This window comes from Athene noctua, chromosome 21, assembly GCF_965140245.1.
Source record: "Athene noctua chromosome 21, bAthNoc1.hap1.1, whole genome shotgun sequence".
Taxonomy (NCBI): Eukaryota; Metazoa; Chordata; class Aves; order Strigiformes; family Strigidae; genus Athene; species Athene noctua.
Genome location: NC_134057.1, coordinates 7,864,060 through 7,878,734, shown reverse-complemented (window position 1 = coordinate 7,878,734; position 14,675 = coordinate 7,864,060). Strand labels below are relative to the sequence as shown.

Genomic DNA, 14,675 nt, shown 5'->3' with positions numbered 1-14,675 from the left:
GTATCTGACAGCAGCTTCATTTCTCAGGTGGCCGGGTGATGGCTCCAGTGGAGACGTGGTGACTGTACAGTTTGGGTCGGGAAGTGGCAGAAGTATCATTCTGAAGACTGTGGTTTTGAGCATGTCAAGACCAACACAAGCCACTTGGTTGTAATGACTTGCTGCATGTCATGTTTTCAGCTGCCAGTGACTAGAAAGCTTTGTATCTTCTTACAACTTAGTTTTCACTAGGCATGTTTACCTTGAACCATCAGCAGAATGTTTTGTAGGCTTTTACTGTTACCTGACACAGAAGAGCATTTGGTTGGGTAGGAGTAGCTCTGAGTAAATTCCAGTGTAGGTGGCTTGTTAAAAATAGAGCAATAGTGGGACAGACAACATGGTCCTGAACCTGCAGGTGCTGCCAGGGGAAATGGGTCTTTCATGTACCACTTCTTGGTTTTGATCCCCTTGCTGGTCACTTCATCCATTTTAGTACCTCCTGGGGGAGATCCCAGGGGAGTTCTCTCCCAGGCTGGGAATGTACAAATCACAAAAATACGAGGCCATCTACTGAGGCGAGATCCGTTCTCCTGGAGAGGCATATATCAAGCTCTTCTCTCCAGACACTTCTGGGACTCAGGATACTCTCATACTTCACGTGTCATCAGTGCTGGACAGGCTTTTGGGACTTGCAGGCTCCAGCGTGACCCTCATCGTACCTGCTTCATGCTCCCAAAGAGCATTCCTATTCAAAGTGTGCAGAATTGCGCTGTAAGGCTTTTTAGAACTGGCTGATCTGACCATTTCAAAGACCTGACAGGATTAACTTGTTAAACATGGAAATTGTCCCCAAATGCATCCACTCATTACATCTCCTAGTGCTAATGCTGAAGTAAATCTCTCACTTTATTTCTACAGCAAGATCTGGGAAATTAGTTTAAAAGTTGCCAGGATATGCTTTTCCTGTAGCCACAGGTGGCCTGGCATGCTCTCAGACCTGGAGATTTATTCCGAGCACCTCAGGCATTATTATCTGACTGCAACTTTAAAATGCAGGTCTGTAGTGGTCTGTGTTGTGTGTGACCTCTGGCAGGAGAAGACAAACACGGGTGTACCCATGGGTGTTGACCATGGATCATACGCCTCTGATGGAACATGCATCAGGAGGCGGTCAGATGTTCACAGAGCCCATCTCAGTACACCCCAGCTTATCCACACTGCGGGGCCGGGTTGCCTGTCAGGGCCTTAGCCCTCATTTTTATTTTGGAGGTTTTACACACGCTGAGGCTACAAAGAAAGCTTTAACTCCTCCTGTGGAAGCTGAACTCTCGCTTTATAATGGAGCCGTTCAGGCTCTCTGAGCAGACCAGCAAAGAGAGCAGGGCTAAGCAGAGCTCTGCATTCAGGACCTTCCTCCAGATCTTTGCCCTCTAGGAAGATTCAAACTCATGTTTTGCGAGAGGAGGGCAGTTTGTGGTGCCTGGTGCAATCTGGCATTGCTTTCACTGACTTTGATACGTTTATGCTGGATTTACACCGATGTTACCCAAAATGGCATTTCACCCTTTTGGTTCTCGTTAATCATTGGTCATGGCATTCATCCATATCTCCTGTCGGACAGTGGGGAGGTTCCAAAAGTGAGACTCTTGCCTTGAATGCTGAGCGCATGAAGCATTACAGTGTTTGTCAAAACTTCGTTGAACCTGACACTGCTTGGAGTCCATCCCTTGCGTTTTGGCACTTTCAAGTTCCACTAGCTCCATTGAGTTTTGGATGAAACTCAGGATCTTTACAGAAGTTTAATCAACGAGCGTATCTGTACTAATAGGCAAAGCATGGTGTCTTGTGCCATAGGAAGACAACATCTCTTTGAGTCATCCAACCAGAGAATATTGAGCCGTACAGTGGACATACTTTAGCAGCAAGTGATCAAGAAAAATCCCCCAAGAAGTCCATTTCCCGGTCCCTGCTGCATTGCCTGGGAAGAGTGAGTCTGTACCCTGCAGTGTCCAACGTGGAGATTTTCAGCAGCATTGATTACCTTGGAGAACTGTGGCCACTTCTCCCCTCTGGTTAGGAGCTGGCATTGCTTTGTCCAACATCTGGGGAAAACTGTGGAGGCAGCTAACCTTAAGTCAGTGCTTTCTGCAAAGTTAATACCCTGGAGGAGTATAAAAGAAAAGATTTTGCTTTCCCTGAGCCGGAAACACAGGGTAGCTTTATTGAGATAAAATAAGCATATCATAGTCTTTCCAGTGATGTATTTGTTGTTTGTTTACAAGCACTTAGATAATGCTCTTCATAGCACTTACGTCCAAAATTTCAAGTACCCAGGAAGCACCTGGTTTAGAAGTGAGGAGAGTGAAGGAGAGTCAATGGCTTACTTGACCAAGAGCTCCTGCCTTCCTGTTCAGCGAGATACCCTGCTCTCCTCTGCTGTCCTCCTAAGATACCAAATACTGGCTCTTACAGTCTCCCTACTCCCTCTGGGAGCACAAAGGACATGTTTTGGATGGGTTATGGAGCTGCCAGAAGCCTCCTCACAGCACTCAAAAGCCTTGAAGGGACAGTGTACATTGAAAATACGATTAACCACCTCCACTACCTTGTATTAGAGGACTTGCAGTATTTCACTGGAAATGTATTGATCCCGTCTTGGTCATGGAGAGCTTTTAAACATCAGTTTGCAAGGTTCTGCTCTTTTGTTTTGTGTATACATAAATTACGGGAATGCTCAAGTTGTAATTTGCTTGATTCAATGAGAGGATTATCTTCAGGAGGACTGCAGGGTTAAGCTGGTCTCACTGGATATTTTTCCCCATGTTTGAATACTGATGAGAAGTAAAGTGGTTCCAATTTGTTGACTTTGTGACTGGCACACATCTGCCGGGGAGGCCAGTGGGAGACCTGGAGCTCTGGGACCCGCGTGCATTGGGGCTGCCAGTGTCTACCAGGAAAGGCTCCGGCTACCAGCCTCTTCCTTCTGCTAAATACTTAGAGCTGTGCTTAAGTTTAAGCAGATGCTCATACTCACTTGACTTAAGTCCATGCTACAGCATAACCTCCACTCTGTGCGCTGAGGGCTCTGCCTGGGTAAGCCTTGCCAAGGTTTGTGTCTATTTTGGTGGGCCAAAGGAGAGAAAAATGTGTCATTTCAGAGCTGACTGCTGAGCGTTCCTGGAAGGGGCTGAGCACCCTCAGCTCCCAGGGTTGTCTACGGGAGTTGACAATGCTGAGTGTCAATCCTGGAACGAAGGTTATTATTAGACTTGCTAATGGCAAGTGTATGTGAGAGATGGGAGCTGTCTGTGACATAGCAATGTATAGTCATAAAAATGCAGATCTGGAGAGCATTACCAATGGGTTATAATGATTTAAAGATGTGGCTATTTAAAAATGTTGTGACTAAGATTCAGAACAAGACATTTAGCTCTATAAATAGCTTCCTTTGTTTCCCCTCAAACACAGTTGCATGGTTTGGCCTTCATTTTTTCAACAATCCATGCTGCTAGGAGAGGGTATTTATTTCTTAAGTGAAAATTAAAGATTACCCAGATCTGATATGACATCTTTTCTTTTCCCAGGTAAAATGTGAGGCTAAGTCAGCTTTGCCCAAACCCAAGAGTAACAACAGCAACTGTAAAAAAGGCTCAAGTGAGGATAAATCAAAGATTGCCGTAGGTGAAGAATGCAGAGCTGATGAGCAGGCTTTCCTTGTGGCTCTTTATAAATATATGAAAGAAAGGAAAACACCAATTGAACGAATACCCTATTTAGGTTTTAAGCAGAGTAAGTATCCTTTTTCTCACTTTCTTGTTGACATTTTAGAATGGTTTGGCTTCTCTGGAGAAAGCATTTGCACATGAAGACTATTTTAAATCCTTATGGATGGGGGGACCATGTTTATATCTACGGATTTTCCAGTCCAGGCATTTCACTGTCTTGTGCCTAGATTTGCATCTCTTCCTTCTGGGGTAGTTGCTGCCAGATATTTATAGGTTTAAATCCGCTGATTATGACTAGAAATAGGCATGTTGAAAACTCTCTAGTTTTCTGTTTTGTAAATCTGCAGCGTCTGTAATGCCTTTCTTCTGAGTTAATAATATGACGTATCTTTATTGTGCCCAGATGTTCTGTGTGAAAGGACAAATATTAAAGGAAGACATTTAAAGGTGGTCAAGAAAGGCACAAAAGGGATCGTATTTTTAAGCCCCAAAATGTGTTTATAGTTAATAAATTACTGACTTCGGAGAATATAAAACCAGACAGTATCTGTTTAATACAGAACGCAATGTTTAGAATTGCTTTGGCATGTACAGTTTGTAGTGCCACAATCTGTAAAGCAATTGTAGGTGGAGAAGATACAGTTGTAACTAAATTTTACATAAATATTGCGGCGCAATGTAGATCTTTCAGAGTTTCCAACAAAAGCTGTAAATGGTGGTATTTTTCCTCCTTATCTATAAATTGAATGATACTTTATTTCCTTAAAGGGAAAACTCCATGGATTGAAATATTATTTACTCTAATTTATCTCCCGGATTAAAACCATGTGTTATTTTGATGAAGAATGTCAAACCTGTATGTTTTACATAACAATTTACATACCTAATAGCAATTGGCACTGATTGCAACAGGCCTCCAGCAGCCATTATAAACTTATATAACTCCGAATGATTACAGTGTTTGTCTGAAAACTGGCTGCTTGAAATGGAAGTAAAATTAATGTACTATGAACAGCTTCGTTGCATTATGCATTGATTTAGATTAAATCTAGGCCTAAGCAAAGCTCTTGATAGCTTTGAAACAGTACAAGATTCAATGAGGCTTTCAGAACGTTTTGTGTTGAAGAGAGGATTTACCCCCACACCCCCCACACCCCCGTTTTATTCTGCATTTCTTCAAGCATGGGGACAGGGTGGGCTTGAAAGACAAGCTAAAGTATTATTTCTAAAATTTCCCACTGGGGGTAGAGCCCTCTGCTAACATTTAGCTGAAATAAACTGAAAGTTGCCTGACATTCATTATAAATTAGGGGCCTGATCCGGCAAATACTTAAATGCCAAGAGTAAGTATGGTGAGAAGAGCAGAAATGTTTGCAGGATGGGACTGTGTATTTGTCCAGCAAGACTTGTGCAAACATGGCCAATATAAATAGGTTAGTGAGAAGAAGCAGTGTGTACACTACAACAGAGCATCCCCCCCATGGAGGAGGAGATCCTCACCTCTGTGGTCCACAGCGTTATTGCTGAGTCTAGCCTGAAGTATTTGTAGTATGTCTATGGGGGATCATTATTTGCTGGTGGAATAGTGCATACGCCCTTCATAAAGCTAAGACATCAATTTTTCTTCTAGCAATTAAAATAAGATAAAGATTAAAATAAAATAAAAATAAATGCATGAAATAAAGTGAGACATCAGCAGCCAGCGGCGGCCCCATGGAGGAGTGGGCCAGGATGAAAAGCGTGTGAGAGGGGACGAGTTCTGCAGGAAGCATCTCCCAACACATCTTTGGAATTGAGTTGCCTCTGTTCCTCCGACCCCACAGCTGTGGGCAAGACACAACCACCCATACCATAATTATTATGGTAATTTTCATTTGTGCTCCCTCTGGGTTCATTCACACATGACCTGTTAGAACACAGCTTATTGTTTATTGATTATGGAGGCCGTTATCTGAGCTGCAGTAAATATTGGATATTGTTGTTTAATCAATAGGCTTTCTCTGTGAGCCAGTATGTGTCTCATGCTTGCTTGGTAATGAAATCAGGATTAAACAAACAATTAAAAGCAACATTCTTCCCAATAAGTAATTTTTGTTATCAAAGTTATGGAAACATGCTAAGTCATTATACTGTGCCTCTTATCAGCAAAGTCAAATGAGCCCATTACCTTTGTCTCGGTGTATTTTTCCAGTCCTGTTAAGGAATCTAAGTGTGTTCTCTTATATGTAATTAAAAATATATATAGTATGGGCTAATATTTACTCTTGAGATTATGTAAATACCTCTTTGGAAAATGTTCCACAGGAGCTTTTTCAGGGGCTGTGAGCTTTTTTTTCTCTATTTTTCTTTTTTAAAAACTGTTTATTTTACATTTCTTTGAAATATGTTGGTTAATGCAATGCTTATCTAAATACTTATTGTCCCTCTAACAGTTAACCTTTGGACTATGTTTCAAGCTGCTCAAAAACTGGGAGGATATGAAACAGTAAGTGTTTAAGTAACTTAAATGAAATAATTGTGCAATCTAACTTTTCCCTGTTAGAAAAAAAAAAATAATGTAAAAGCAAACAGTCATTTGCTGCATTTTAGGCTAGCTGTACACATTGTGGGTTTATTGGACCATTTTTGGAAACGGTCCCAATTAGTTCCAGGTTTGGCAAAATTGTAAACTTGTCGTAAAAACTACAAGTGGAAAACATATGTAACTCTTCCCTGTCAAGGAAATTAGTTGGGTCTGTAATTTTTTCCCATGTTGAGAAAGGGCTATTATTGTACAACAAGCCAAGATTGCATAAAAGAAATTTCACTTGGCAACATCCCTGACATCTGTTCATGTCTAATATGGGAAATGTATTAAAGGCTTTCAAAAGTAATCAGCATTGTCCATTAAGGAATAGTATGCTGCAGTATCTTCTCTTATTCCAAGTGTAAAAGATCTTTATTAGACAAGGGTCAGTACCACATAAACAGGAAGTTATCAAAGTAATTCAGAAAAGTCTCTGACACTTTTTATCAGCTAACCATATCTGACAAGAGCAGTTTATTTTTAGCTCACAGGAAAATTTGATGGCCATGGATTTTACAGCATGTATTTTGAACCAATAAAATATTAGAGCAACAAACTTAGATTAAAATCTTGAAATGAGAAGAAAGAGCTGCATTAATATGGCACATCGAGATGACATCTGTAATAAAAACCAATTGACATAGGAAGATGTCGTCATTGGAAATATTTCTTTGCACACAATGATCAGATTAAGTTGTTCAGTTCCTGCCGCACTTGGATGAAAGAAATTATTTTTGCTTTGTTTACGAAGTAATCTGGGACATATCTGTGCTGTAGAGAAATTACAAGAAGAAATGCACTATCAAGAAACTGAACGTCATTTGAATCAAAATACAAATCTCACTGTTTTCCTTCCATACAATAAAGCATATTGTTCTGCAAATCAGCAACCTGGGTTGATCAGCATGGGTGTGGCTGGGATTTTGTGAAACATGATCTAACATTCTTAACAAAAATATATGCTTGATTTGGCTTTTATTGTTCCTCTATCTTTCATTAATCAGCACAGAGAATGCTTATGTACAGGGGTGTGTGTAGGTGTGCTCATGGGTTTATATGAATGAATAGCTACCCTAGATCGTTACAGCAATTATGAGCCAACAGTAATTGCCATAAGTTGTAAAGTGCAATGAAAATGAGGCCTAAAATTTTGAACTTGATCCAGAGCACCGGGGAAGGCCGGGAGGGAAATTGGAAGAGTGGCGTGTTCAGTGCTCAGGGAGGCAGGAGATTTTCACAGCAACATTTCATATCTACTCGAAGGGACTGAGTATAGAAGCAGGGATGCTGAAGTGATGGAGAGAGCTGAGTTTTAGTGCCAGAATGAGAGGGAGAGGGGTGGATTTAGAGGTGCTGGAGCATGGGGCAGAGCATGGGGCAGAGCAGGAATAGGATGGTGAGTTTGTGAACACAAGACCAGAGAGCCAGGTCTACCAACAGTAGCAGAAACATGAGAGGATCAGATGAGAAGGATCACGTACATGAGAATGTCATCCAGGGTAGCATCAGTCTACCCTTGTCTCAAAGCCCCTGTCCTTTTCTCAGTGACAGGTGTTCTGTGTTGTTTAGGGGCATTTGTCACCTTTGATGAAAATGTACCATTTCATCATTGGTGCTTATTTTTCATAGAGAAGAAACTAAGAGAGTGCTGCCTGGTCAGTAAATGTCAAGGCGGGCATAGCTCACACCCTCTGACATACCTGGGAGTGCAGCTTTGGTTTGAGAGTGGCTCTGGCTGCAGTGATGGCCCTGATCCTCTTCTTGTGATGTGAGTGGCACCTGTGCTCTCTGCAGAAGAGCTGAAATTGGAAGGACCATTGTGATGCAGTTTAAGTTGCACGTGGAGCATGAGGTTGCCTGCCCTCGTTCTCTTCTGTTAACAGTCTTATCCTTAATATGGATCTGCCCTTGCTTCACATTCCCTGAAAGCTAAACCAATCGCTGCTGCAGTACTTTGACCTGTGCACACCCTGGGTTTTATTATTTTATTGCCAGTTGATATTCATTGAGTTTGCCAAGCTGCATTTGTTCGTGTATATTTTATCATGGTGAGCATTGCTGAGAGGCTTTTGTGTGTGATTCATGTTTCATTCTTCAGCAAGGCAGTGGATGACTGGGGTGACATGGACCTCAGTATCAGTTCCAGAATCTTAGGCAGGTCTGTTTAGATTGAGTGAGTGTTGTAACTCAATATTGACCAGAATCCAACACTCACATGCACAGTGCCAATATCTATTGATGATGAGAAGTCATGTGCAGAGCAAAGGCTTTCTCAAACGTACCCTGTTTAATACACATTTATTTATATGGACCCTTCCATCTGACTTGATTCAAGTCATGTGTCCATTATAAGGGCTTCATCATCTTTAACTTGTTTTAAAATTTCACAAGTTTCTGGTTAGTGCATTGAGATAAAAATGGATCTTTTCTCTTGGAAGTATTATAAAAAAAAATATTTAAAAGTAGGTAGTTGGCTTCAGCGTGTGACAGCCATTTATGAAGAGGAAACAAAAGTTGGTTAAAATCACATATGAGAACTTAGAGTGGTCAGATGACTAGTTTTTTATTAGTAAGTGTAGAAACCTTCCCAGTTAAAGCAGCTGCAAACTTCACACCCTTGTGTTTGGCAGAACAATGATAGCCCAATTGCAGTTTCATCCCCTGCCCTGCCCACTTTGTCCATGTATAGATGCTTCCATGCGGCTTGAAAAACATCTTTGAGAAACAAGCAGAGGTCATGTATGGTGTTTCCCAGCTTCTGCCCAGATTCACAGAACAATACAAGACCTCCAAGTCCAGTCCTGTTGGTTAAGGCTCTAAATGTGAATGAAATCAGCCAGGGATTGGATTTGAGATGCAGAGAACAACCTTCTTAGCCATCTGTCTGACTTTCCTTTATTGTCATGTGTCAGGGGCTGGCATGGATCCAGTCAGGCTTGACAGAGAGTTTTACCTGTACATAAGGGATATCTAGTAGTGTCAAGTCATGATTTTGTGTCGTATGTCATATTCTAAGAGCTCTCCAGTTAGAGTGCTTGTGACGGTTATTTCTTGTCTCTCTGTTAGCTGTTTGATTACTAATTCTTAGTTAGTTGTCATCTGTAACTGTGTAATACCACACTCCCATGTACTTCTTGTTGGGCATAATACAGGCTTAATAAAAATAGCAACCTGTACAAATTGGTTTAAGTCCTTAACAGATGAAGCTGTCTCTTTGGAATTGGTGGAATCATGTTTCTCTTAAACAAAGATACATGAAATGAACATCTTTGTTACTAATAATAGGAGAATGCATTGGAAAGCGCTCGTATAGCAGACCTTGACAGTGCGAAAGATTTAAAATGTCCCCAAATCCCTGGATTAAATACAAAACAATGTCACATTCTAGGGGGCTCAGCTGTGGTGGCATTTAACAGCCGTTGCCTGGAATTTTCTCAGTCACCCTAAGTCAAGTGAGTAAAAGGTACAGATGTTCATAGATGGGAAACTTCCAGGACTCAGCTAAAGAGTTGTCCTTGGCAAGTCATGAAATGGCATTTTGCCTTTTAAGCCAACACCAAAGGAGTGCCTTGGCATGTTTGCAGAAGGCTGTGGTGCTGAATGGACTCAACCTGGAGATGTCTTAGAAAGATAAAGGGTAAAAAGAAAATTAGGTGGAGCTTAACCTTTGGTGTGTAGCGGCTTAAATTTTGCCAAATGTCGGTGGGATCCTGTTTAGCTCGTGCCTCTTGGAAGCAACAACAATGTGCTTTAGTTTTAAAAAATTAATGACTGACATGTACAGCAGTCCTGTGTCTGGGCAGGCCCAAAGAAACTGATATATCACTGGAATGCAAAGCTACCTGGATTTGTTTCCTACAGAGCTAATACCCAGAGCTCTGTTTTGAAGAGCATTGTGAACATCACATACCGTGACCAGAAAATCTCCCATTAGATTTGCAACAGGAAGAAGATTTGCAAGAAGCTGTTTCATGAGGAAGGGAGCTGGGAGCTGGGATTGCAGTGCAGAAGACCTTAAGATTTCTCAGAGCAAAAGACACCATTAAAAGCATGTGTATAAACAGTCCTTTACTTCAGTAGATAAGATCACTGTTTTTATTTGGTTGTTCTTGTGTACTAGTCACTGTCTAATACTGTACTTACAGGAACCAGATCAGATCTGCTCTCAGGTCCCCGGGCAGACCAGTCTCTTGCTTAACTCCAAATTTTGCCGATTGGGAAAGATGTCATGGAGTTTTTCAAAGCTCTTGACTTCCAGTGGGTCCAGCCAGCTCTAGGATTGTGAAGCTGTAGGTTGGAGCAAATTGTGAGAGGGGTCTGCAAACCAGAAGACTATGGGAAGCTATCAGAGACGAGACTGGCCTGTGCAATTGCCTTGATTAATGGGTGGGCTGGGAGCGTCCTGCACTTTTAGAATGTGGCAGGCACTGGGAGGGGTAGGAGCAGGGAAAAACAAATTGGAGAACTAAACAGCAAAAGTTCTTTGTCTTCTGTATGATTTCTACTGGAACAGGTCAATTTACATCAGGAAGCTGAAGCTTAATTAATCAGAAGTGTGAAATGAAAGCGCTCAGGACATTTGTTAAAGCTTTTGTAGGATCTTGGTTTTCTTACGCCACTATAGCTCCATGCCCTTAAAAAACCTCCAACACTTTGTTCCTGAATGTTTATGGGCAATTCCCTGCCCAGGCAGATAAAATATTTTACCATTTTGATACCTTTTGTTAGTCTGCCTTTTTATTCCTCAGGTGCCCAATCCTGGGCATGTTACTAATTGGGTATATGAGCCCTTTCAGAGTTAAAACCACTGCGTAAAAGCAGCCAAGGCAGGCATTTTTGGTAGGAACAGCAAAGCATTGCCAAGCACTGCCCTTTCCTGGCTTCTCGGGAAGTACCCAGTCACTGAGGTGGCTGGGAGGGACTTTTTATGAGAAAAGCAAGCAGTGCTCCATTTGGATATGGCCAGCATGAGCATCCAGCTCGAGCAGTGCTGCTCTGCGTGACAACTGTGAAGTTTCCACAGTGCAGCGTTTTGTTCAGATTGTTTGAGGATGTAATTTATCAGTCACTTTAGTCCTTTGAAGTTTATTAAGCATAAAAACTAAACTTTCCAGAGCAGGGGAAAACTCAACCCCAGGCTTTGTTAGAATAACAATTGTTTCAGGGGGTAGAGAATTTAAACTTAGCTCTGTACGTGGGAGGGTGCAGCTCCGCTAATTGCTAAGGGGTTCTGGTCCATTGCAGGGGCAGAATTGGATGAAGCAAATGTTTGTGTAAATACTATTATTCTAAGCAGCACAGAGGAAAGAGACACCAAAAATGATAACAAGGATTTCAAAGGGATTCCCTTTTCTCCTTAAAGTTGGTTGTATTTACTGGTGTTCCAGCTTGAGTATCAATTCTTGAGTCAGCTCATAGTTAATGAGACTTGGGCTCTAAGGTTAACATTTTCCTGTTGAAAATGGAGACCATGCTTCTTAGTCACATCGGGATGTTTATAAAGGGGACCTGCAGTAGTCCTCTTGCTGACTAATCCTTTGCTTTCATTTATAGCTTCTGTTCAGCATCACTGTGCTTAGCCAAAGCATCAGGTCCTGGCCCACAGCCTTGCAAGCCAGCCAGGCTGTGCTTGCCAGAGGGCCAGAGCACAGACCCCAGACTGGCTTTGTGCATCTTTGTTCCCCTAGTCTGTGAGGCTGCCAGAGACTTAATTTAATATAAAGCCACTTGCAGCAGTCCTCGGGGGATCTGTGATTTTGGGGGGCTACCAGAAGGCAAGGGCTGTCTGGCCATGCTTCTGTCCACCAAAGACTGGTGGAATAGGTGTGGGAGGTAGGACCAGAGGTAGCTTCCCATCCAGGCATTCCTCCACAGCAGGGTACTTGGTCCAGCTCTTTTCTTGACCTTTCAGGTTGCAGAATTCTCAGGAGGTGATGTTCTTTATGGCTCGTTAGGACTCTAGTTCTTCAAGCCCTTTAGTAGTAATAATAGGTAGAAATGTGGGTAGCCTGGGGAAGAGACAGCATAAGAACTTAAACAAAACAGACTTAAAATGAACCTTATCCTCAGATGAGTGTTTGATTTGGATTTAAATAATTCATTTGTGCAGAATTTATCTTTGAATTGCAGTCTCTGTCCTGTGCCTGTGGTCTTTGAGTTGGTTACAGAAGACAGAAAATAAAATTAGTGAATGCAGTCTGTCCATTTTGCTTTAAATAAGGTTTAAGATAAAATACGCCTTTTTTTATCAAGTATCTATAGATGCAAACTCTGTACAGATATTAATAATGAGCTGGAGATGCTGATGTTTTCTAAGGAGAACTGTACAAACAATAAACTTGAAAAAATTGTAACATTATCAAATGATAAGTCTCCAGCCATGCTTTTGGCTTTGGAGAATCATTTCTGCAAAGGAAGGATTTTCCTTTTATATTCAGCGAAAAAGAAACACCTCTTACCCTGTATTATTTAATGACAGTAGCTATCTCCTCTTGTTTAGATTAAAATTACAGGCCTCAGATTACAAGTTGTAATATTTGTTTTCTTCTGATTGCTGCCTTTAGCTCCTCAGTAAACGCCATTGACTGCTCTGTGGGTAACTCCGAAGAAGCCTCCAGGGCTGAATATATTAAAATCCGCAGCATTCCACACAAAATGACAAAATTCTCCCCAAATTGCCCCCACCATTTTCCACTGGCCTTCTTTATGAGCTTCAGGCAAAAGAGGGGTTATCTGTTGTGCTTGTCCTATTCCTGTTTTTCTTCCTGTTTTAAATATAGCAGAATATATAAAATAATGAAGTGGTATTCAGGAACAATTCTTTTGCCAGGTCTTCCATCTGTTATTCTGTATAATCCTAATTTCTGTACAAAAAAACCCAGAGCCATGGTATGCAATTCAATATGTTACAAGATGTTTATTTTCATCAGCGTGGTCCAATAAAGTACATAGCTCAAATATTAACATTGGAGTATGTTAAAATTTCATTACTATTTGATCTATATATTTTACTGACATAAATGGATAAAAATAAACAGCTTGTAACATATAGAGTTACGGACTATGCTTTTGTGGATTTACAGAATTCTGTGGTGGATTTGGGTTTTGCAGCAGATTTATTTTCTCTAATTCAGTTAAAATAACTATGTAATCATTATTTGTGCTGAGTATGGTTTGAGCTTCATTTTCATAATTCACCGTGGGATTTGTCTGCATAACTTCTGATGGTTAATGACCCTATATTGATTGAAATTCTCTTTTGTGAGGCCATATTGCTTGTGACTTGATAATGAATCAGTCAGATCACTCCATTTTAGAGAGAAAGAAAATAGACATAGTGTTAACTTACAAAAAAAAAAAAAAAAAAAAAAAAAAAAGACACCCAAAGCTCTGTGCACTCAATATATTCTGTAGGGGCTTTTATAGTGCTTGTAGTACATGCTGTTCTGAAAGCGTCACACATGCATTTGTTGTTGTGAACTCAAACACTGTAGAATCTGTAAAGATGCAAGATTAAATTTTCCATTGCCATTTTTACAGATAACAGCCCGTCGACAATGGAAACATATTTATGATGAATTAGGTGGTAACCCTGGAAGCACAAGTGCTGCTACATGTACTCGCAGACATTATGAAAGGTAAGATAACAAATCTGAAATGCTTGTTTAATAATGAAAAAATTAATTTGGAGAGCCTTCAAAGCGTTTTATAAAGAATTAAAGAAAGAGAGAGAGAGGCTTCTTAAAGATATAGTAAATATTCCCCCAACAGTTTAGTCAGATAATCTATTGTAATTTAAACCAGAGTGTATGTCTCCAGTGACTAAATAAATAAAACAAGCATCTGATTTTTCTTTGGTACATATCTTAATTTTTACAACAGCTTTCTGGTTAAAGAAGCTGAAAAAATGAGCAAAACATACTCAAGGAAAAATAAGAAATGACAGCTAATTGATGCAAACACTTGTCTTCTGTCGTTTTTTAGGAATACCAATTAAGCAAATTGTGGTTGTGATCAAAATAATGGGGTGGCCCACAATGCAGGGTGCTGTTAATGTTGTAGGTCATGCAGAGCGTTGCATTCCTCTTCTTCATTGCATTCCTTCCCTCCTCCCTGCCTGCGAGCCGCTGCCAAACACTCTTTCTCTGCAGCCATTGTTGCTGGTCAGAACTGTTGATTTCTTATTCTTCCCATGTAGATAATAACTTCCAGGGCTTGTGAAGCCAGCACGCATTGAATAAAATACTGGAGCTGGAATGTTGTTTTGGTTTGATATGGTTTTTAGAAACAACTCTTTTTTTTTTTTTTTTTTTCCCCTTCGTTTTCTTTTTTTTTTTTACTTAGACAAGCAAATGTTAATAAAAGCTTTGCAATTTCAGGCTCAGATACAGAAAGTCCAGTTT

At 40.8% G+C, this 14,675-nt stretch overlaps 1 protein-coding gene across 8 annotated transcripts in view; it reads left to right on the top strand.

The window, feature by feature from the left end:
* Positions 1 to 14,675, top strand: part of ARID5B (AT-rich interaction domain 5B) — a 120,290-nt gene that overhangs the window by 85,878 nt on the left and 19,737 nt on the right. For 6 of the 8 annotated variants that reach the window (XM_074924373.1, XM_074924376.1, XM_074924371.1 and 3 more), the window contains 3 exons: positions 3,567 to 3,771; positions 6,140 to 6,192; positions 13,813 to 13,910. In XM_074924373.1, coding sequence (XP_074780474.1) covers positions 3,567 to 3,771; positions 6,140 to 6,192; positions 13,813 to 13,910 — 356 coding nt within the window. The remainder of the gene's footprint in view (positions 1 to 3,566; positions 3,772 to 6,139; positions 6,193 to 13,812; positions 13,911 to 14,675) is intronic. The other 2 variants (XM_074924374.1, XM_074924375.1) reach the window with 2 other exon arrangements.